A 21,975-nucleotide genomic window follows, 5' to 3' on the forward strand; every position below is an offset into this window, starting at 1 on the left:
GATTCAGCCAGCAAATGGCATAACATTTGTGATTGAGTAAAAGTTTTAAAAGTACCTGACTCGGGTCATCTGACATCACACAGGACTCTGATCTGAATCTACATTAGCAACAGGTTGGAGAGTGAAGCGATATGCTAAAAGGACTTTAAGTAGGCCAGTATTGGAAGCAGCATTCCCCCCCAACTTGTGTGAAATAAATGCATTATAATGTAGAGCAGGTTTACCTTCATCTGGACTCAGAGGGGCCCGTCTGGCCAGATGCCCAGACCTTCTCCACCATCCGCTGTTCCCACATCAGGCCACCTTACAAAGGAGGGGGAGGGAGGCTGTTGGAATGTATTTTGCCCTGTGTGATGTGATTGTTTGCAGAGAAATGGGTTGACCTTGCCCTTTATTGCCACACAGACACACACACACACAAATACACACATGCACAACTCACTCTGGCCGGACTGAAGGTGTGTGAGACAGCCCTGCTGAGTGCAGGAGGTCTGGGACCCCTTCACCACTTCCTCCAGACAGAGAACAGAGGATGGAGTCAGCTGAAGCCACGATGGGCCAATAATGAGCCTTTCAGAGGCCACAGCCACCTCCTTTCAGGTATGCTGTTGAGCTGATTTTTTATTATTATTATTATTCACTAGATTTCATTAGAAAGAAAAACATTTATATTGAACATTGAGTGAATGTTTCAAGATGTTTACATTGAAGGCATAAAAATAGTACTTACATAAAGATGTTGTTCTTTATTTAACCACTATTTTTATTTGAAATTAATTTTTTCCTTTCTTTTCTTATTTGGAGAGCTAATAAAACTTTAAGACAAACAAAAATAAACTAAATCATTTATCAGCCGTGATAAATGAAGACTTACTGCATGTTTTAATTTCAGTAAATATTTATATTTCTATAACTTTCATATCATTTTGAGTTTTGAGAAACAAATTTAACTTTTTAGTTTTTTTATTAAACAACAAGACAATTAATTTTATTTATATTTAATGAGTCCAGTTGTTTGAAAATAATTTTTTTAGACAATAAAAATGTGCAAAATATAACTAAAAACCCGCCTGCGGTTTTATTTCGAAGTTGGCGTTTGTGATGGACAGATGTTCAACTGCTTAATCTGTCCAATGTTTATTTTTAAAACATTAAATCATTTAGAATATAAACCTTCTAATATATTTTTTAATTATTTTTCCACGGTAGTTTAATAGTTTCCAGCAAAGAAAACTGTAATTTAGGAACTTTTTGTGAAGTCGGAAAAGAGTTTGTCACAAAAAAATGTTTTGAACACAAACTATCAAACGTCAACATATTCGCCCCTTTTGGAGAAATCAAAACAGAAAGAGCAATCTTATGGAGTGAGATCAGTGTCAAATAAACCACATGCAACCTTATGTATCCATGCAATATATTTAGGTTTCATGTAAACAAATGTTTTTGATCTGATGGTGTATGTTGGCTATCGATAGGCAGTTAGAGTCACGGTAGTCTGTTCAAACATATTTGTATGTACTACTGATAATAATGCAGTTTAGACGAAAGTTAAACTTTGTTTAACTGTTGCACATTGTTGCTGGAGGAGGACTGAAAAAAATGGCACGTAATGCATCTGAAACATGGCCACGGTGCACATGTTGCTGGGACGCATCAAATTCTCCATGACGACTGTTGTTTGTGAATTGTAATTTTAAGAAAATACCAAAAAATTCTGCATAAAAAGTGATTAAATATAGACATAGACAGACAGACATATCGCAACAGCTTGAACTTCTCGGATTTTATCTTACAGGAACGCGCACGGATGGTTGTGCACGCGCTCCCGGGCACAGAAGACGCGGAGAGCCAGTCGAGAGTCTCGGAGCGGCGGCGCGCTCTCTGAGGCAGCCGCTTGTCGCGCTTTGAGGAAGGAGCTGTGCGCCGAGCTGCGGTAACTGAGATCATTCAGCGGGAATCGGTATCTGCTTGTACACGGTATGTAATGCTGTGGTGCTTTTTTTTTTGAGCGAGAGAGAGATAATGGAGGTTAGAGAGGACAAAAAACGAAAAGCGATTGTGCGTAAAGACAGATTTTACGCGCGTCATTTTGACCCAATATCTCCGCTTCTTTTATTCATCACATGTTTAAGTGTAAAGCAGCCTTGTCTAATGTTTCGTCATTACAGTACAAATGAACTTAATAGCTCGATTTACGCTTAATAGCTGCCTATTTAAGGCCACCTGCCAGTGTGTCATCATCCTGCAATGTGGGCGGCATCATTTCATTTTTGTGTAAATTATTAATTGAAGAGAGTTTATGAACGGACCACTAAAGATAAACAGAAAAGACAGAAGTAAGCATGATCGCTGTTGCGCAGGATTGGAGCTGCGTGAAACGGAGGAATCCGGCGTGACCTCCCAGTGACCGCTTCAACTTTCAACTCTGGGTGCCTGTGGTCATCAGGATCTGCAATAATCCAGTCAAAATGATGCGCACCCGCGTCCAGCCACTGCTGCTGCTAAAGGGCTGAATTTATAATCTGCCGTAACCAGATATCTTCTCCCTTTCCGCATTTTGTGTTTGTAATTTTTGGAGGGTATCATTAATCTACGTTTGTGTATTATTCTTCAATATGGCACATGCATCACATAATACCCCCATAAAGCTCTGAACAAGTAGGCTGTGCTGGATTAGATTCGGCTCCAAAATGATGAAAACCCCCCACCGCACTCCCTCCCATTGCCCCTATTGCCAGGGCCGTACAAATGTATAGGCCCCAGAGCAGAAATTAATTTGGGAGCCCATCATGATTAATCAAACCTCTAACGTCACCACTAATAAAGTTTTAATAAACAGTTGATTCAGTTATGAAGAAAGGGCAGGTAAATTCACAATTATTAGTATGACTTGAGTCAATCATACTAATGGCAGAAAATATTAAGCTAGTTGAATTAAAAAAAAAATTAAAAAGACAAATCAGGGCTGGGTTTAGGATGATGTGGGCCCCTGGCCCCTGAGCGAGACCCCTAAACTTTATGCATATGTGATTGTTAGATTCTGCTTCAAAGTAGGAAAATCTGAATAAAATTTCTATTTTGAACAGTTTTAAAGAATGAAAACTCAAACTGTTTTTGTAACTATGCCAAGTTTGTACTTGACCTTGTCACTGAAAGACACCAACCCAACAGCAGAAGCCACTTAAAGCTGACTGATGTCACATCTGATGTGCTTGGGGCCAGTGGTTTGGTCTGAGATGAGCCTCTGATGACACTGTTTTTAAAATTATTACATCTTGGCCAATATTTATATATATGAGTTGAGGCACTGACCAGAGTTGAAAATGTCTACAGGTGATTTCTGCAACGATTTCTAATTCATTTCCCATGCAGAATATTGCAGTAAAGCCATGGACTCATATGAGTCTTAAAAATGCAATTTCCAGTTGTTTGAACTGGTTTTATCAATAACCAAACGAGACCTATGAACCGGATTGCAATTAGTCAGAAAAAGTGGGTCCCAAAGAACAAGAAATAAAGATTTTTGGGTAACATTTCATTTGACGGGTTGTGAATAAGACTGTCATGACACTGTCATAAACATGACATAACACCTGTCATGAACATGAATAAGTCTTCATGAATGACTGTGACTTTATGACTTTATGACTGTGGTCATAAACTGCCATTAAGTAAACCATGACGCTATTAATACATAATTGACATTATTCAAAAGACACACAAATTGACATTAACCAAGAAATCATGATCTGACATGAATTTGTTATAAAACTATCACTGTCAAATAAAGTGTTACTGATGTTGGTATACATTTGCCATCTTTAAATAAAAGAACATTTTGTTTAAAATGTTAAACAAATTAACATTTCACGCAGCTTCAAATATTTTAAATGAGTTTTTCAAACTCGTCTTTTCTTATTATTCCAATTGTTAAGGAACAAATTCGACATTTTCGGTTCTGTGTGGCTTTTTTTTTTTTTTTTTTTTGCGTTTTGGCCCGTTTGTGGTTTGTTGCTGCATAAGTCGTATATGCATCCGTCTGGCTCTGCTTAATGTTGCCTGATGTGGAGCCAAAACCAACAGATAGCGGAATAAGAGGAACCTGTGCGTAAAATGGACATGATTGAGGATGATTCCAATAGAAACAGATACTATGAGAGTATGGGATTTCTGTCGTGCTTTGTGTGTGCGTGCGTCACCGGTCAGGATTATAGCCGCGGATCATTTGGGGGTAACGAATCACCACGCAGACCTATGGCGGAGCAGGGCTGCAGTAGGGGGGAGGGCACGAAAATGTAAGGCGGACATTACTCCATTTGTAATGAAGGGTCTTGGAGAGGGGTCTCAGATCAAGAGCCGCTGCCGCTGCCGGGTCAGAGTGGATTACAAGGAGAGAGCGAAGCAAACAAAAAGGAAACCGCAGCAGCAGCTCATCGGCGCACGCACCGGGGACTGCGTGGGAAAGGAGCCGCGATTTGTGCGCGAAGAGACGGACAGAGGACCGAGAAAAGACACACATGAGGCACAGGAGCGGTGGATTTTCTTTCTGGAGAAAGAGCGGCGCAACATTTCCTCGTGTGCATCTTCAAGAAGAAATCTGTTGGGAATAATAATACATTATTTTAAAAAAAGAAAAGAAAGGAAAGGAAAATCACGCGCAAAAACACGCAAATAAAGTGCTCGAAGCTGATCGAAGGAAAAGGATGAGCGTGTTTTCTACAGGGAGCAGGGAACCGAGGTGAAGGCCCCCAGAGAAACCACCTAAAATACAAACGCAGGCAAGACAATTTATGTTTCCTGGAGCACTTTTAAAGTTTGACTCAAAACTTAGGCCACAGTGAGCGCATTTATTTGTTGGGCAGTTCAAATAAATTAAATTGAGCTTAACGGTGCAGCTCGCAAAGTGTCAGGTAATTTAATCAAACAGTTAAACAGGTCAGATTGTGACTTAAACACAGTTTTGACGGTATTTTATATAAGTAGAAAGATGTGAAGAACACAGAAATATTCCTATTTCCTCGAAATGGGTGCAGAAGTTCAAACTACATATGTAATCTAATTTTAAGTGAAGCTTGTGATTAGTTTATTGGATCGGTGTAACTCACAGTGAGCCGCTGTAATCTAATGTAACACTTCATAATTTACTGGAATCTGATTATTAGTGCATCACTGAATCAATGTGGCTACAGCCTCTGACTTGCAGACACCGCACGCATCTCTAATACAGTTTAATTCATTTTATTTTTGCATTTTTTTACTTTTCTATCGTTATTAATTGGGTGATTCACACATTGCAATGCATGCCTAAACTGCTTGATATTTTGTTTGTGTGCGTCTGAACGCGCTCTTGGATGGAATATTTAAAAACTGAGTCAACATTTTTTGCTCTATGTGTGTGCGCGTGTGCGTCCATGTGTGCGTGTTTGTCCAGTGCGTCATGGCGAACGGAGGGGACCAGTTCGGCCTTGCAGATCGCCCGGACTCGGACTGTCTGGACTCTCCGGAGGAGAGGAAACAGGAAAATCTCAGCTTCACTCTAAAAGCCGCAGCTGTCTCACCACAGAGAGCTTCCAGCCAGCAGGCAGCGGCCTCTGCTGCAGACCCCGATGTAAATATAAAATATTTATCACTACTAACTGCCGCTTATTCGGTAGAATATAGATTGGTGGTTAGTGTGCAAATTGTTAACGCGTACTGAGCATTTTGAACATCATGTTTGATTTTGCATTTTAATAATTTTTGTTGGATGCAACAGAATTAAGTTCGCCTAAAATGCAACTAATTTGGAGCTTTTTGATTTCACAAATTTGAAGGCTAAGTTTCTCTTGAATGTCTTCGTGTTTTCCTTTGGCAAAGCAGCGTTTGTGTTTCTGTCGCAGGGAATGGAGGGGATCAAAGTTGTCCTTCATGACAGGGAACTTTGGACCAAGTTTGACGAAGTGGGAACTGAAATGATCATCACGAAAGCTGGAAGGTAGGAGCCACTACTCTGTTGTATGCAGTGGAGAGGTCCAATTACCAGAACGCACGAATCTCCAGAAAAAAGACCGAAGCAAAAACTCTGCGTCTTATAGGCCTACATAAAAAATAAATAAATAAAAATAAAAACTGTTATGAATCATTCTAACAAAATAATGTCTGGAATGCGCATGTCACAGAGGGCCCCCAGGGACGTTTCTCTCAGGAGAGCGGGAAGGAATTTCTGCAACCTACTTTTCCGTCCGTTTTAGTTTGCAACGTCACATTGTTGTATAATTTAGTTTTATTATGCTAGAAATGCAATGTTATTATTTCTATTATTATTATTATTTCCACGTTTCCCCTGCAGGAGAATGTTCCCCAGCTACAAGGTCAAAGTCACAGGACTCAATCCAAAGACCAAGTACATACTCTTAATGGACATCGTGCCCGGAGATGACCATCGCTACAAATTTGCAGACAATAAATGGTTTGTCTATTGCATCTCTTTACTACACAACATATAGTTTAGCGATGTTTTTGAAGATTGAAGAAAAAAATGTTAAACTAATTTCAAAGAAAGTCCACAATTTCAAACAATATATATATATATATATATATATATATATATATATATATATATATATATATATATATATATATATATATATATATATATATATATATATATATATATATATATATATATATATATAGATATATATATATATATATATATATATCCCTATATATATATATATATATATGAAACTTATACAAGTGGTGGTTTGAACCGAGATGATCCGAGTTTCTACCCTCCACTCGACCCTGTCTCCGCGCTGCGTAAAGGTCGGGTCCTTACGCGGGCTCAGGCTGGCCTACTTCCCCATGTTTCTCCCTCTGTGTCTGCCCGCCGGTTACATCAGAATATGACGGGTTCACGGAGCGGACAGACGGCACAGACCGGATTAAAGTCTCATTCAGCTTGTGCTGAGGCTAAAACCCGAACGGACCACTGACTCTAATGAGATTCATCAGTGCGCTGCTGCCACCCCACAACGCCAAAAAATAAGTTTTCCTTTTGAGAATAAGACGGGAAGGGGCGACTCTGGATAAACTTGCTGACATATAAAGTGCTCGTAAAAGATGTCTAAATGTTTTTTCTTTTCTTTTTTTGTATCCTTGTGCTGTGCAACCCTGAGGCCTTATTGGGAGACAGCGTTAGGATGAGGTTTCTGTTTCCCGATGTGAAAGCCACATCAAGCTTTTTTTCTTTTTTTTTTTTTTTTTTTTTTTTTTTTTTTTTTTTTTTTTGCTTTCTCTGGAAAAGTTTGTGAAACTTTTGCGGTTTAAAAAGAAAAAAGAAGAAGAAGAAGAAGTGAATCTGTTTTATCCCCAATTGTACATTTTTCCTTTTTTTTCCGTTTGGTGTTATAAATGTCTGTAAATCGACTTTACAGCCAAACCTATAGTTTATGTTGAGTTTATTTTTAAGAGGAACAAAAAGGGGGTTTATTTAAATCTTATTAAAAAAAACTACAATTGATTTGAATCAATATTTCTAAAAATATTTACCCAAAGATAGTTAAATCTCTTTCAGTCTTTTAAATTACTCTTATTTCACAACATTCTATTAATTATTGAAAGGTAGTTTTGCTATTAAATCAGTTAATTTACATAAATTAATTGGGTTCTTGCTTTTCTGTTTTTACATTTAATCTTTAGATACAACAGGCAATATTAGCAAAATATTGCAACAATAATAATAATATAAAATGTTTAATATAAATTATTATTATTATTATTATTATTATTATTATTATTATTATTATTATTATTATTATTATTATTATTATTATTATTATTATTACTCATGGTTGTGGAGTGCAGGACTCAATGAAGGATCAGGACCAAGCATTTAAAACTCGCTACTAACCAAAATAATGCGATGGTCCTGCAGGTCAGCAGCACATGCCGTCTGTGGGAGGAAGCAGAGGAGACCATTAGTCATAAAAGCTGCATAATAAAGACACAAGATTGAGATTTACCTGAATTATTGGGCATTGTGCCAGAGAATGATTGTCGATTCAAGTGACAAGTGGCACCAGAACAGGACTGAGAAAGTGATTGGCAGTGGGGCTTATGTCCTCAGGTGGGACATGTCCGTCCCTACGGATTGCACCATTTCTGTGAACTGACCAGACATTGTGCACTCCACGACAGGAACAGCAGAATGGATCACTTACTTGATGAATCTATATCAGATGACAATAACATTTTGAAGAAAGAAGCAGAGAAAACAACAAAGTTCACAGATCTTAGAAGTCGGGCTCATGGAGAAAACAAGCCCCAGTCATGTGAATTACAAATGGAGATTTAGGAACCATCAAAAAAGGCTGCAAAGAGCAATTGGACTAACTCTCATGCAGAGTCAGTGCCAACGAAATGCAAAAGATGCATGCTGTCACATACTTCTACAAGTCCTTATAGCATCTGTCTGGCCCTGGTGAACAAACAAGCAATAAAGAAAAAAATGCTGAGAAAATAAACTTAATATAGTAACAATAACAAGTGATCAGTATTTTAAAATTCTCAGTCTAGAATCCTACATCCTTTCTTGGGTTTAGGTCAATCAATCAATCAATTAGAGCGCACAGACAACTGTTATAAACATGTAGTTCCAATGGATCCCTTCTGTTTTGTCAGAGCTAGCATCGTGACTAAAACACACTTCAAAATCTATGCTGTATTGTTCATTTGCCTCCTAATAAAGAAGCTAGTTAACTACTTAAAGCTGGATGCAAATGTTTCAACTTGTTATGACAATATGCAATGTTAAGCCTTTGTTTCTTAGCCACAGCTTGGACTTGTGGTTCAGTAGCAGCGACTGCCTGGGGGTCAGGAGTCCAGCTTGCTAACATTCTACTAAGTTTGAGTTTAGCATTAGCATTATCACTTAACTCATTAAGCTGGATGTACATATTACTAATCTATTTTATTATGGTGGCATGTTAAACTTTTCCCTGACACTAACTATGGATTAAAGGCCTCAGATTGGTTCAAGTTTACTTTAGCACTGCGGCGTTTGACTCCCATCATCTGCAGATATACTTAGATGACTCTTCAGTCGTTGAGTGTATCAGACTTGGTCACGACGATGAGTTCAGAGAGCTGGTGGATCGTCTTTTGGCACAGCATGAAAACAATCATCTTATCTTGAATGTGAGCAAAGCAAAGGAGATGGTTGTGGATTTCAAGAGAAGCAAGATTAGGTCAGAAACTATTTCCATCATCAAAAAAGAAGTGGAGGTGACAGGAATATAAATTTTTTGGGGTTCACTCAGACATCAGGCTGGGTTGGAGTTGCAGTGGTAAAACTGTCTATGAGAAGGGACTGGGCGGGCTGAGGCAGCTTAGGTTTGTTAAGGTTTGCAGAAAGATTCTGCAGATCTTCTATAAATCTGTTGTTGCGAGTGTTATCTGCCATATGCTGTCAGGGTGGCAGCATCAGAATCAGGGAATTAAAACCTGATTCAAGGATTCTTTAAGAAATGAAGAAAATGACAAACCACTTTTGTGGTTTGTCAACTGAAGACCTCTAACAGAAGGTCTTCAGTTAGAGGCTTCGTATGTTTGTTGTAACACAGACTGTTACAGGTGATCCTACAGCAACATTTCATTTCCCTCTGGGATCAATAAAGTACTCTTGAATTTGAAATGTATTCTAACAAGATTGTATGCTAACGCTTCTGTGACAAGCTAAAATCTGCTATTCATTAGTAATAATTGCCTCGACTTTGCAGTAAGAGTCAAAGTTACTCGCACGCTAACTCATTTAACTTGAACATCAGCAGTTCTGAAGTCGGCAAATCCAGATAAAAACTGAAATCTTTACTCCAACACAAACTTTCTGAACTTTATGAGAGGTCACAGCCTAAGGTGATGCATTCATTACAACATATTTAAACATAACTCATTGTTCTCTGTGTAAGTCTCATGTTTGCCACTTCATAAAAATACATTTGTTCATTAAATAGGTTCCGTTAGCATGCTTTTTTTAAAATTATTGGCTAATATCCAAAACATATTTTGGGATGAATTAAATTTAAAATATCTAAGTGTAAAATCAGTGTTTAAAATAAAATAAAATAAAACATTACCTCCTTTTCTTTTTTTGGATTTTTAACCTCAGCAAACCTCAAATCTGAAGGCCTAAAATGATCAGGATACCAAATGCAAAATACTTTACTTTTTTCCCTCTACTGTTTAATTGCAACACTTGAATGGATCTCAGCTACATCCCGCAAAACAGAAATGTTATTTTACCCTTTAAATATATGTCGAGTCAACAAAACGCCGCTCATTATTTGAGTCTATAGTTAAAGCTTAACGCAGGCCTCCTCCCGCCGGAGACAGCCGAGGCCGACTGCGCCACAGGGCGCACGGCACGTCACTGCAACAGCCCGAGACTAACTCGGGTGTTTCTTTGTTTTTTTTTGGACTCACTCAGGTCTGTAACGGGCAAAGCAGAGCCCGCGATGCCCGGCAGGCTCTACGTCCACCCGGACTCTCCCGCCACCGGAGCGCACTGGAGCCGCCAGCTCGTCTCCTTCCAGAAGCTCAAACTCACCAACAATCATCTGGACCCCTTTGGACACGTGAGTCAGCTCTGCTCCTGTCCGACCACAAACTGGTCCGGATCATTTAAAGACGGAAATGTTAAAGGGGATAAAACATACAAACGTTGCTTGAAAGGCGACTGCGTGTATAAAAAGAGTGAACGTGATTTATTGGCCAAATTAGTCGAAGATGATTTCTATTTAATAATATATATTTCTGTTTTTAATGTGCAAAGAAAACAACACGTAATAGGCCACATCAAGCGCTCTCTTTCTCTTTCTTTATTTTTTTGACATTATGAAAAAAAAAATCCAGTATTCCCATTAGGGATAATGATTTCAATGAATCCAGAGTCCATTAGCTCATGGATGCTATCAGTGGTAATATTAAACTGAGCTCTGTGGATAAACAAAAGGTTCCAGTTCACAGAAAGACTGATCTAATTAAAACCTGCTTACAGAGTGGAGATCAGTGTGCTGGAAATAGTTTACACTACTTAATTCAGTGTTTCTACAGTTTGACATTACAGATTATTGTTTCAAAAATAGATTTAAAGAATCTGTGTAAAACTTTCTTTAGGATGTCCTTAGCCTGAAAAGTTTGCTAAAATCTGAATACATAGACTTGTTTTGAATTTTTCCTTCTATGTTATGCAATAAAACAAATTACATCAATCCAGTAAAATAAAATGTATTTGATGGGAATATGTGATTTGAATGTAGTCTGTCACAATATAATGGATCACTGTCAACAGTTAAACAACTTCATGAATGATTAAGATGATGTTTGTTAAAAAAAAAAACTAAAATCAGTTGGTCTTGTTCTTGGCGATCATTGCTTTGATCCGACCACAAATGCTGTATTTTAATCATTAACAGGAACAAAGAAATCTGAAAAATTACAGAATCTAGATCAGATGGGTTCAATCTCAGTAAAGTCTGTCCAACCACCGGCTTCATCTTCTCCTTTCCTCCCATGCAGATAATACTCAACTCCATGCACAAATACCAACCTCGTCTCCACATTGTCAAAGCAGATGAAAACAATGGCTTCGGCTCAAAGAACACGGCTTTCTGCACCCATGTGTTCCCAGAAACTGCCTTCATTGCTGTGACATCTTATCAAAACCACAAGGTAGGCCTTTCCCACACACCACCAGTTATAGCAAACATTTCGGTGTTTAAACAAAATTTGGCATTATGTTACAAAGTGCATTCTTTATTGCTTCAAAATAGTTTTAATATTTGTAATATATTTGAAGTTTAACACTGGCACCCTACTGTTGTTGTTGTTTAAATTTTGTCTCTACAAAGTTTAATTAGTATTTCCTTGTGAACATAAATCCCTCTGAGTGGGTGTGTGTGTGTGTGTGTGTGTGTGTGTGTGTGTTTGTGTGAGAGTGTGTGTGTATGGGTGGATGTGTGTGTGTGTGTGTGTGTGTATGTGTGTGTGTGTGTGTGTGTGTGTGTGTGTGTGTGTGTGTGTGTGTGTGTGTGTGTGTGTGTGTGTGTGTGTGTGAGTTCTGGTCTCTTATGAGCTGTTTCTTTCCCTTGATCTTGAGTCCTTCAGTTTTTCTGACACCTAATAAAGACAGATTGCTGAAGCTTTGAGCCACAGGGTCGATACATTTTCATAAAGACTCACTTTGATCTGATTGCGCTTTCACATAAAAAAGAAAGGAAAAAAAACATTAAACTTGATAGCATTAAATATGAACTTTCTATTATTATTATTATTATTATTATTATTATTATTATTATTATTATTATTATTATTATTATTATTATTATTATTATTATTATTATTATTAAATAAAAAACTTTAATTTAATCTCATAATTCAGTATGTTATTTTTAATGGATAGATAATGCAGTTCTAATAAAAAAATAACAAAAAGAAAATATTTATCAAAATTCAATTAAGTTAAGCTGCCAATTTACAGTAAATGTTATCTCAATTCAGCCAAGGTTAAATTTGATTATCTTTATTGTACGGTTCAATGCAAGTCAGTTGGTCAATTATTAAAAAAATAAGAAAAAGTTAATTTATAATCTTTACCCAGCAGATATAATTATCATTTATTTCTAAAGAATTGTAGAAATGTGATTTATAAACGATACTGTTTGCTAATGTTAGCTACAAATGTTTTGTTGTGAAGTAATTACTTTTACTTCAGTTTGATTCAAATTATTATTTTTTTAAAGTTTCATTATTTACTTTTATTTAATTAATTTTATTGAAAGTTTTAATTCAATGTATAAGCAGTTGAGAAAATCAGAATAATTTCGAGGTAATTAAGGCACTCACACCAGCGTGTAATAATATTTTATGTTCCAGTGTAGAAATCAGAGCTCTTGAGGCTAAACCTTGGCAGCGACCATCAGTCTTTTCAGCACTTCAAAGTTTGTTTGGACCTGATCTCTGGCCCACTTGTCCTGCTGAAGTTGCTCCATAGCCAAAAGAAATCCTTCAAAACGCAAAAGGTTTACTTTCATGACATCACCAAGAAAAATCTGAAGCCTCGACTTCAAAGCTCAACGCTTCAGACCTCTAAAAGCCCAGTGACTGTTTGGGTAAACAGTTTATTCTGCGTCAGCCGGTCAGCTGGCGAGGACGCTGCAATCTGAGCACCAGCAGCCGAGGAATGCTGGTTGTGCAGAGCTCAAACTGAGCTGCTTAAAGTTTCAATCATCTCCATTGGGGATGTATGTTTAGGTCTGTGTGAATCCATAACACTGTTTTGTCTGCCTTCTTCTACTTCTGTCCTATCTGAACGCACTCAGATCACACAGTTGAAGATAGAAAATAATCCGTTTGCCAAGGGCTTCAGAGGCAGTGACGACAATGAGCTGCATCGCATGGCCAAGCTTCAAGGGTGAGTGTTTACAATTTGTTTTCGCTTCTGCATGTTTGCAAGCATTTATAAGAAGCAAATCCATCTTTTGTTCCCATTTTTATCCATTTTAACTCACTGGTGATGCTGTGCATGTTGTGATTGCATGCATATGGTATAGCCAAGTGGTTTGAAAAGACTAGAGCTTTTGTCACCTGAAGGTTGAACTCTGACTAAACGCCCAGTGAAAACACTGGATTGATAAACATATGACATCACAGTGCTGCAGGCCATTTGGCTTGTCACTGCTGATTGGCTGATGACGGTCCTACACGGCGTAAGATTGTGTGCCGAGCTAATCTCTGTTCGAGTCGCATAGACATTTCAGAGACTTTAGTGAGCTGTTACTGATCGGAGGGAGAAGAAGACCCTGCAAAGGGGCGAGGGAGGGAGACGCAGCACCCATGTTTTCGTGTTGTTGAGGAGAGGAGAGTCTATCTGAAGTGACACATGGATGGATGTTTATTTTTAGAGCGGTGAATTATCTCACAAGAGCATTGGCTGAGCCTGTGCATGTGCGTGCATGGAGAGTGTGTGTGTGAGAGAGCAAGAGTCAGGGAGATGTGGCCCGCTGTCTCCTACATACCGCAGAGTTCACACAGAGGGCAGCGAGCACAGGGAGAAAAAAATCACAGCTGAAAGGTTGTGGAACAACTGAATGGGCCGGAGAGAAAATAACAACAAAACAGATGTATTTACGAAGAAAATCTAATGTTATAACAAGTGTATCTAATCCCAGAGTCCCCCTCTTCTTTAATCTTGCAGTAAAGATTACCCCGTCGTTCCTCGCAGTACTGTCCGACAGAAAGCCTGCTCTGCTGGGAGTCCCTTCAGTGGGGAGGGTCGAGGTCTGCGGGGGTCTCCTGATGCCATCGGGTCCCCTTTCAGCTGTGAGAATGGTCTGAGCTGCGGCAGTCCTCAGGAGCTGCTGAGTGCCCCGCCTGTTCACTACACCCATCCTCACCCTCACCTGCAGCCCAGCCAGCAGCTGCAGGGCTACAGCTACAGCAAGAAGAAAGGTGAGTGCAACGTTTGCACTTCAGCTTTCACAAACAATTCTGCTCATTTATAAAGCTAAATATGAGAAAATTATTTTATCTGACGTTCCATAATTTTAATGATCACGTGAGTTTTAAACATAACTCTTAACGTGCTTTTTATTCAGTTTTTTTAATTGCATCTGAATGCAGGTCAGTGGTTAACAAAGATTTGCAAATATGGCTGAAAAACAGATTTATATTAATTTGACCCATTCTTTTCCTACTTAGGGTCTGCAAATCTAATTAGCATCAGGTTTAAAAGGACATCAGCTGAATGAATAAATAAATAAATAAATAAGTTATTTTCATGTGAACCCATTTGACTCTCCATGGATACTCAGATATTATAATCAAGAGCAGTAAAATAAGTAATTTAGAAATCACTTCAGTAGACCACATATTTAGTTTAAAAAAAGAGAACCTCTCGTTTCTTCAAGGAGATATGAATGATTTCAGTTTGAATTCAAACCCGTGATGAGGGAAGAGAGTCATCTCCAAAGCTCACATATGGAGATAGACCACAGAGAGAAGCATCCTGGGTTTACCTTCACGGCAAAACCTGGGCACATACCAACCAGTTATTTTAAAGTTACGGCAAGAAAAGGGTTTCTGGATCCTACCATCACAAACATAAGATCGCTAAGCTCTATTAGGACTTTAAATGTAACCATATGTTTTGAATCAAGCCAAACAGGACCAAACACCCTGGCATGGTTAAGACCACAGCGCTGTTGGCAAAATGAGGTTGCGGCGCTGGTGGTTTTCTGAAAAACTATTTCCTACCATCAATTTTCCCTTCTCAATAAATGGACACAGATTAAAGGCTGGAAGTTTCCTTTTTTTTTATAACCTATATGAGACAGAGCTAAAGGCTTTTTTAAAATACTGCTGTCTGATTCTTTACAAGGATGCCAATTAATGTGGTAAAACTGTTCTCTGTATAGAAGTACATACTATTTGCACTAACCCAGCCGATTACACCTATGAAATAATGTCATGTTTGCAGTTTTTACAACAAGTTGGAAACATTAGGTGACAAAATTTTGGTGAAAAACACAATTTTACATTCAGAATGCATTTATCTTTTTGACTGATGTAATTATCCTAAATCTGCCAAACCATGAACTCTATCTGCTGTGCAATAATTTTTTTCAACTCAGCAGCTTAAAGCTGCAGCATCTAGCTTTTATAGAAAATAGGTGGAGGTGCTTGATATTTTCACAGACTACATCTCTCCATATTGTCACAACATGGTGACAGTTTTAAAAAAATATGTAAAAAAAACATATATTTTATAAAAGTTGCATACTGCAGCTTTAAGTCAGGAGTTCTGATGTTCATCTTGTGTCCTAAATTCCGAATGAAGCCAATATTTTCTCTTTCTCCCTGCAGCAGAGGAGAACTGCTCTCCAAGGAACCACCAGCCTCCATACAAGAAACCCTTCACTGGTGGTTCACTAAGCGAGGAGGAGTCCTACTACCACCCCTCCTCCTATCCTGCTCCTCCACCGGGTTTGTCAAACCTTCCCACTCTTGGTCTCACTGACTCCCCCTACAGCTCAGACATGGGACAGCGTCAGGCATGCATGTTTGCCGGCTCAGAGCCCAGAATGGATGAATTCAACTGCACATCCTGGTCTTATACCTGCCCACTCCCTACCGCTATGACCCCTGTGGAACCCTACCCACCTTACACTCCTCATCCCGCCTACAGCTCCAGCCCCCAGGGCTCTAGACTAAGCGCTTTGGCCCATCAGAGCTCTCCGTCGCTGGGAGAGCACATCCCACATGATCCCTACCAGAGCCAGAGCTCCGGACCTCGATCGCAGAGCTCCCAGAGCGTTCCCAGCAGACAGCTCGGCTCTCCTCTCAGAGAGTATCCCCGCTACACGCCCAACCTGTCGCCGCCTCTCTATCACACACTAGACACCCACACACACATCAGGTGTGGAGTCCCAGAATGGAGTGCAGCCTCCTAACCGAACCATAAGGACAGATTCAACATAAACTCCCTGCTCTCCTTAGAGATGCTGCACTGAACAAACTGAGATACTTTTGTAAAGTTATTGTGAATTCTGTGATGTTGTGCTGTGTAAGTCATGTTCCTCCTCTCTGCTAGAAGGAGCAGCAAATTATTAAGGACCTAACATTAAGGACATTAGTGAAATGTAGCCTCTTCCAGGCAGCCTGGTGATCAGTGACGTTGTTATGTTTGCGTCTATTTGAAGCTCATTCTAACATTTGCACTGTGATTTATTTTCAAAGCCAGACCCCTGAACAGCACTTGGCTGTTTCTCTCTCAACATCTGCTACTTTATGCACGGTGAAGGATGTAAATTGTGCACACTGTCAGTCAGACAGCAACATTTATCCACATGTAATCTCAGTTATCACAACACAGCCCAGGGCAGATTTGCCTTTCTTGTTAGTGGAGCAAAGTCCTGCTCCATGTTCAGTCTCAGTGAAGGAGAAAAGGCACTGTGTTGTCCAAATGTGTGGTAGTGTACATGCAAACCCGGTGTCAGCTCAGCTAAAGGATGCTCAGAGTTTAATTTCCAATGAGACAGCCAGCGATAGCTGCAGGCTCCCCTTTGCAGAGATAAACACTTTGTTTAGATCGCGCTACAGGCTGAAAGACCTGTAAACACAGCTTCCATTGCATTCTGGGTAAATGCACAAGTCAGCGTCACACAGCTGTCACTGGTGTCCTCTCAGTCACCCCCAACTGACCAATCAGCATCCTCTGTTCACAGAGTAGCAGCAAATGAACATTAAGCTTTTACTTATGCTCAGCTGACCGGAGAGGTTTATGCGTGCACGTGTGTGTGTGTTGGCCCTTTCTTGTTTGCTTGTGAATTATTCATGAATCTAATGCTGATTTCTGACAGGTGAGAAAAAAGCAGAAGAAAAGAAGAAGAAGAAAAAAAAAACTCTGCATAGAAAAGTGTCAACGCACCAAGCCAGTGTTGTTGCATTGACATTAATGCTTTGCTTTTGATTGGAATTGGTCTCTGTCATATTCACACACAATTATTCCAACATTTGCTTTGATTAGATTTCAGTACATTTCCATTGTAGCTTACTGTAAACATTCGTATCCTTTTCCTGACAGAAAGCTTGGTTTTATGTTTGTGTCCTGAAGCAGTTTTCATTTCTCTTACCAGATGTTTTAACATGCAGTAACCTATTATAAGGTGCTCTAACATGACATTAACAACAGCCTCATTATGCATTTGCACACCCGTCTGCCACTTTATTTGGTGCACTTGTTCATTTCCATTTATAAATGAAAATACTGAATAAGGCAATCTCATATCAACAACTCAATGCCTTTAAGTATCTAAAGTTGATATTGAGGCTGCTGCTGGGGCATGGTGGTGTTGGGACTATTGTCTTGTTGCTGGGCCTCATAATGCCAACTGCAGCCTACCCAAATATTGTTGCTGATCATGTTCTTCCCTTTATGGCAACCTGCAGCCAGATAATGCCCATGTTGGAGAGCTCAAATCATCTCAGTTTGGCAAAGGCAGTGACAGTGGTAGGACTTTGTTCTGCCACTGTAGGACAAATGGTGGGCAACTGTAACCGTGTGTCCTTGGGGAAGGCACTTCACCCGCCTGGCCTGGTGGTAATGGTGGTCAGAGGGCCCTTTGGTGCGGGTGCGTGGCAGCGTCACTTCTGTCAATCTTCCCCAGGGCAGCTGTGGCTACAATGCAGCTCATGACTGCATTGTAGCAATTCAGTCTGTGAATGAATTAGTGAATGACTGAATGTAGTGTTACTTTAATTCATTTGTCTTCTTGAATAGTACCTCATGTACCATTCTTGAACATGAGGTTGGTTCAGGGTACTACAATGGCGTCTACTGGGAACTGATCTCAGTCCAATAGGTCACAGAGGTTTCTCATTATGGAGGTGCAGCCAACAAATCTGCAGAAGCTGTGTGAATCACGGACAAAAATGTCTGAGGAAAGTTCCTTACACCTTGTTGTATCTCTGTCACAAACAATTATGGGAGATCAGAAGCCAAAAGAAAGTCAAGTCTAATCTTCTATTAGCGTAGTGTACCTAATAAAGTGGCCGGTGAGTGTGAATGCGCGTCTATGTGTGTGTATGTGTGTGTATGAAAATGAGATGGTTTAGAGTGTTTTTTTTTTAGCGTTGTTGCTGTTAATAGTATTTATTGCTCCAGGTTTGTAAAGTTTGCTTGTTGTTAACTTGTGGAACAGTTTTGAGGGTTTATCTCCAGTTTTACTCTCCATCCCAAAGTGTTGAAAAATAGTTGCAAAAACAGAAGAAAACAACATGTTTTACTGGAGAAAATAAATACAGATTTATAAACAGAAACTGAATAAATTTTTCAAGAGAGAGTCAACTGGTTGTACGTTCCTCTTTCACGTGGGGTTCAACGCTATCGGTGGGTTATTTAAAGCACGTCTAACATCTCTGCAGTGGAAACTCTTATGAGTGCCGCTATCTTTATCAGGTCAAATGCATGTATGAATATGAAGGAGCTGATAAGCAGCAAAGCCTCACTCTGTTGTGCTGAATGTGTTTCCTACTGAGAGGTTACTCTGAAGGGAACCCTTAGAGGGTTGTGGATGTGCCGTGCATACCTCGTTGTCCTTCTCTTTATCTCTGACAGGTTGTTTGGCGTCTCGCTCTCCACCAGCTGGACCGTCTCTCTGACAACCTGCTGCCCTGAGAGGGAAGGGGATCCGGCGTGATGGAGGACAAAGAAACTCCCGTACAGACTCTCCTATGTGTTGGTTTTTCGATCAACATGTTGCCGCAGCTCTGATAGAGTTAGTCACATTTCTGAAGTTGTCAGCCCTCTAGTTCTCTCACCCTTTTACCTCTCTTTCTTCTTTCCTGTCTCCATCACATACACCATAGGGTCAGGGGTTAAGCAGGCACCTCTTCAGAGGCTCTGTTCCTCCTTAACCCTTTGTCTCCAGGCGGATTCAGTCCAGAAGGGGGAGAGCGAGCCAAATTCCACAAGTTTCCACATGTGAAAATGCATTTCTTCATGCTTGCATGTACAGCAACAGGACCTTCTGACATGTTTTTGGCAAAAAAAGGGAAGAAGTGAGTAAAGTGCTGGGTGAAGTGGGACTAATATTAAACACAGACGGTGTGGATTGCGTAGGAGTGCAGGACCTCAATCTATCGGTGGAGGACTTTCTCAGACATGCTGGTCGGAGAGTAGATTGATGAAACTTTGTGATCAAAGAGCCTAAGTGGTGTTTATCATTAGTCCCATCTCCTCTGCACCACTCCTGCACATAAAACTACCACTATTCCTTCTTATTCTGCATCTATACACTAGTTATGTACCCATATCTTCTCAACTGTGGTGGTTTGTCACAGAAGTATGCGCGCAGAGAAATCTCTCACATGTTACTTGAGTAGCATGCCCAATTGCTAGTCATTTGAGCTGAAGCTTTGAATCAGACTAGACAGGCTGTAAACTGAATTATTTGTGCAGCGCAATTTCTCTTACATGAGTGCTTTGAAAAAGATATTACGGACTTATAAAAAGCTATTTTCATTACAGTCTGAAGTATTTGTTTGAATGTATAAATTGGCCTCCCTTCCTAAAGGCATTTGCGTGGTGTTTAGCATTAGTGATGTCATTTTGTGTGGAATAAGTGCTCTGAGATGGAGCGTAATTGGAAAAGATGATTATGGTTCGTCTCCATCGTTCTGATGGCGATCGGTCACCGGAGAGGGGAAAAGGAGAAGAAGCTTTTTTTCCCCCTCCAATAGCCGAACACTAACAGACTAGAATTTGTGTTCAAGAAAGTTTGATTATAGCATTTCACACCTTTCATAAGGTCAAAGTCTTCCTTTTTGTTTTACATTTTACAACGGAATCTCAAACTTCCTTTGTTGGGGTTTTATGTGATAGACCAACATAAAGTAGTGCACAGTTGTGAAGGTGAAGAAGGACATGTTTTGTTTATTTTAAAACTTTGCCATCCTTTTCTTTGCCTGCAATACCTGCTCTTATTGCTGCAGCTGTTTTGATGTATTGCTCTGTCAGCTTTCAAACACATAAATTGTTGCTCATTCATCTTTATAAAATATCTCTAAGTCAGTCCAGATGACTGAAGAGAGATACTCTGGAAGAGGAACCTCCACCTCACTGTTAAATAATTTCAGCTCAAAAAAGATTTTTCCAGGATTTTTCTGTATTTAGCTCCCTCTGACTTTCCATCCCCTTTTGTCTGCTAAAGAGAAACATACCAACAGCATGATGCTACCTCTATCATTTCCAGAGATATGGACAGTGTTAGTTTTCCACAGTAGCTTTTGCATTTTGATCTTGAAGTTTAAGGCTTATCTCATTCAAGTGATTACTTGAATTCAAGTAATTTAAGAATTACTTGAATTCTCTTTTAAGTAATTCTTGAAAGAGAATTACTTTCATTAAAGTTATTCAAGAAAGTCATGGGCCTCTGGATGGAGATGTCTTGGAAGGTTTGTGGTTATACCTCATACTCTTTCCACTTTCAGACGAGGGATTGAACCGTTCAAAGCTTCAGCCTTTTTTTTTTACAGCCCAATCCTGTTTTCAACTTCTCCACCGCTTTCTCCTCTTGATATTCAATGAGTTCATCAAGTTCATCAAGCTATGAACTTGATGAACCAGCCTTCACAGAACAGCTGGGTATTAACACAGAAAATCTTTTATGCCAAATAGGAGACTTTCTAATTCAATGTATTTCACACATTTTTATTCAAGGGTATCAGAATCATTAGGGCTGAATACAAATGCATGCCACACTTTTCAAACTTAAGTTTGCATGTATCATTTCCTTTCCATTTCATAATTACATCCTTCTTTGTGTTGGTCCATCACAGTCACTCCCTTGAAGAACCAATGAAGTGTTGCTGGCAAAATGTAAAAATGTTTAGGACGTACCAATACTTCAGCCAGAGACTGTACCTGAGGCTCTTTATTGATTTATAGTTTTGTTAATTTCCTTTAATTTTAGAATTTGCTGTCCATAATAAACTTAGTTTAGAGATTGCTGCCCTCCTCATCTGATCTAGTCTGAGAGGGACATGAGCATAAATCCATTTTTAAGCATGTAATCAGAATCAGTGTGGCACTCAGAGGACAGCACAATGGCAATACAATAATGTAAACAATAAATGTGTGGCTATTACATGTGGTATAACAGAGTAGGATGCTGGAGTTTTATTTGAATGGTACAATCCATCCTTGTTGGTATTTAAAAGCCACAATAAAGGCTTAATGCTGTTAAGGACTGTATAGTAACAAGACTCTATCCCAAGCTAATTTCCCCTAAATGAGAGTTTATGGCTGAAACAGCCCTGAAATCACTGAAGTAGATCTTAATATGAGCGTAAGGGCTGTCAAAGATAATAGGCAAAGCAGGGGTGTGTGTTGGTGAGTGTGTGCGCTTGGGCGTTGAGTCTCAAAGACAAAAGAAG

At 39.4% G+C, this 21,975-nt stretch overlaps 1 protein-coding gene across 3 annotated transcripts; it reads left to right on the forward strand.

Moving 5' to 3' along the window:
- The first annotated feature begins 537 nt into the window (after positions 1-537).
- Positions 538-18,886, forward strand: LOC129372171 (T-box transcription factor TBX5-like). 3 transcript variants are annotated; one of them, XM_055049265.1, is made up of 10 exons: positions 538-600; positions 1,796-1,977; positions 5,432-5,608; positions 5,880-5,974; positions 6,329-6,448; positions 10,469-10,616; positions 11,560-11,712; positions 13,362-13,453; positions 14,237-14,490; positions 15,904-18,886. In XM_055049265.1, exons 3-10 carry the CDS (start codon positions 5,438-5,440, stop codon positions 16,488-16,490), a joined length of 1,620 nt encoding a protein of 539 aa, XP_054905240.1. In that variant the 5' UTR covers positions 538-600; positions 1,796-1,977; positions 5,432-5,437; the 3' UTR covers positions 16,491-18,886. The 3 variants fall into 3 exon arrangements, with proteins under 3 accessions (XP_054905240.1, XP_054905239.1, XP_054905238.1); XM_055049264.1 differs by lacking the exons at positions 538-600; positions 1,796-1,977 and adding an exon at positions 4,270-4,778; XM_055049263.1 differs by lacking the exons at positions 538-600; positions 1,796-1,977 and having other exon boundaries at positions 5,107-5,608.
- The last annotated feature ends 3,089 nt before the right edge of the window (positions 18,887-21,975 follow it).

Source organism: Poeciliopsis prolifica, unplaced genomic scaffold, assembly GCF_027474105.1.
Source record: "Poeciliopsis prolifica strain line A6 unplaced genomic scaffold, Auburn_PproV2 SCAFFOLD028, whole genome shotgun sequence".
Taxonomy (NCBI): domain Eukaryota; kingdom Metazoa; phylum Chordata; class Actinopteri; order Cyprinodontiformes; family Poeciliidae; genus Poeciliopsis; species Poeciliopsis prolifica.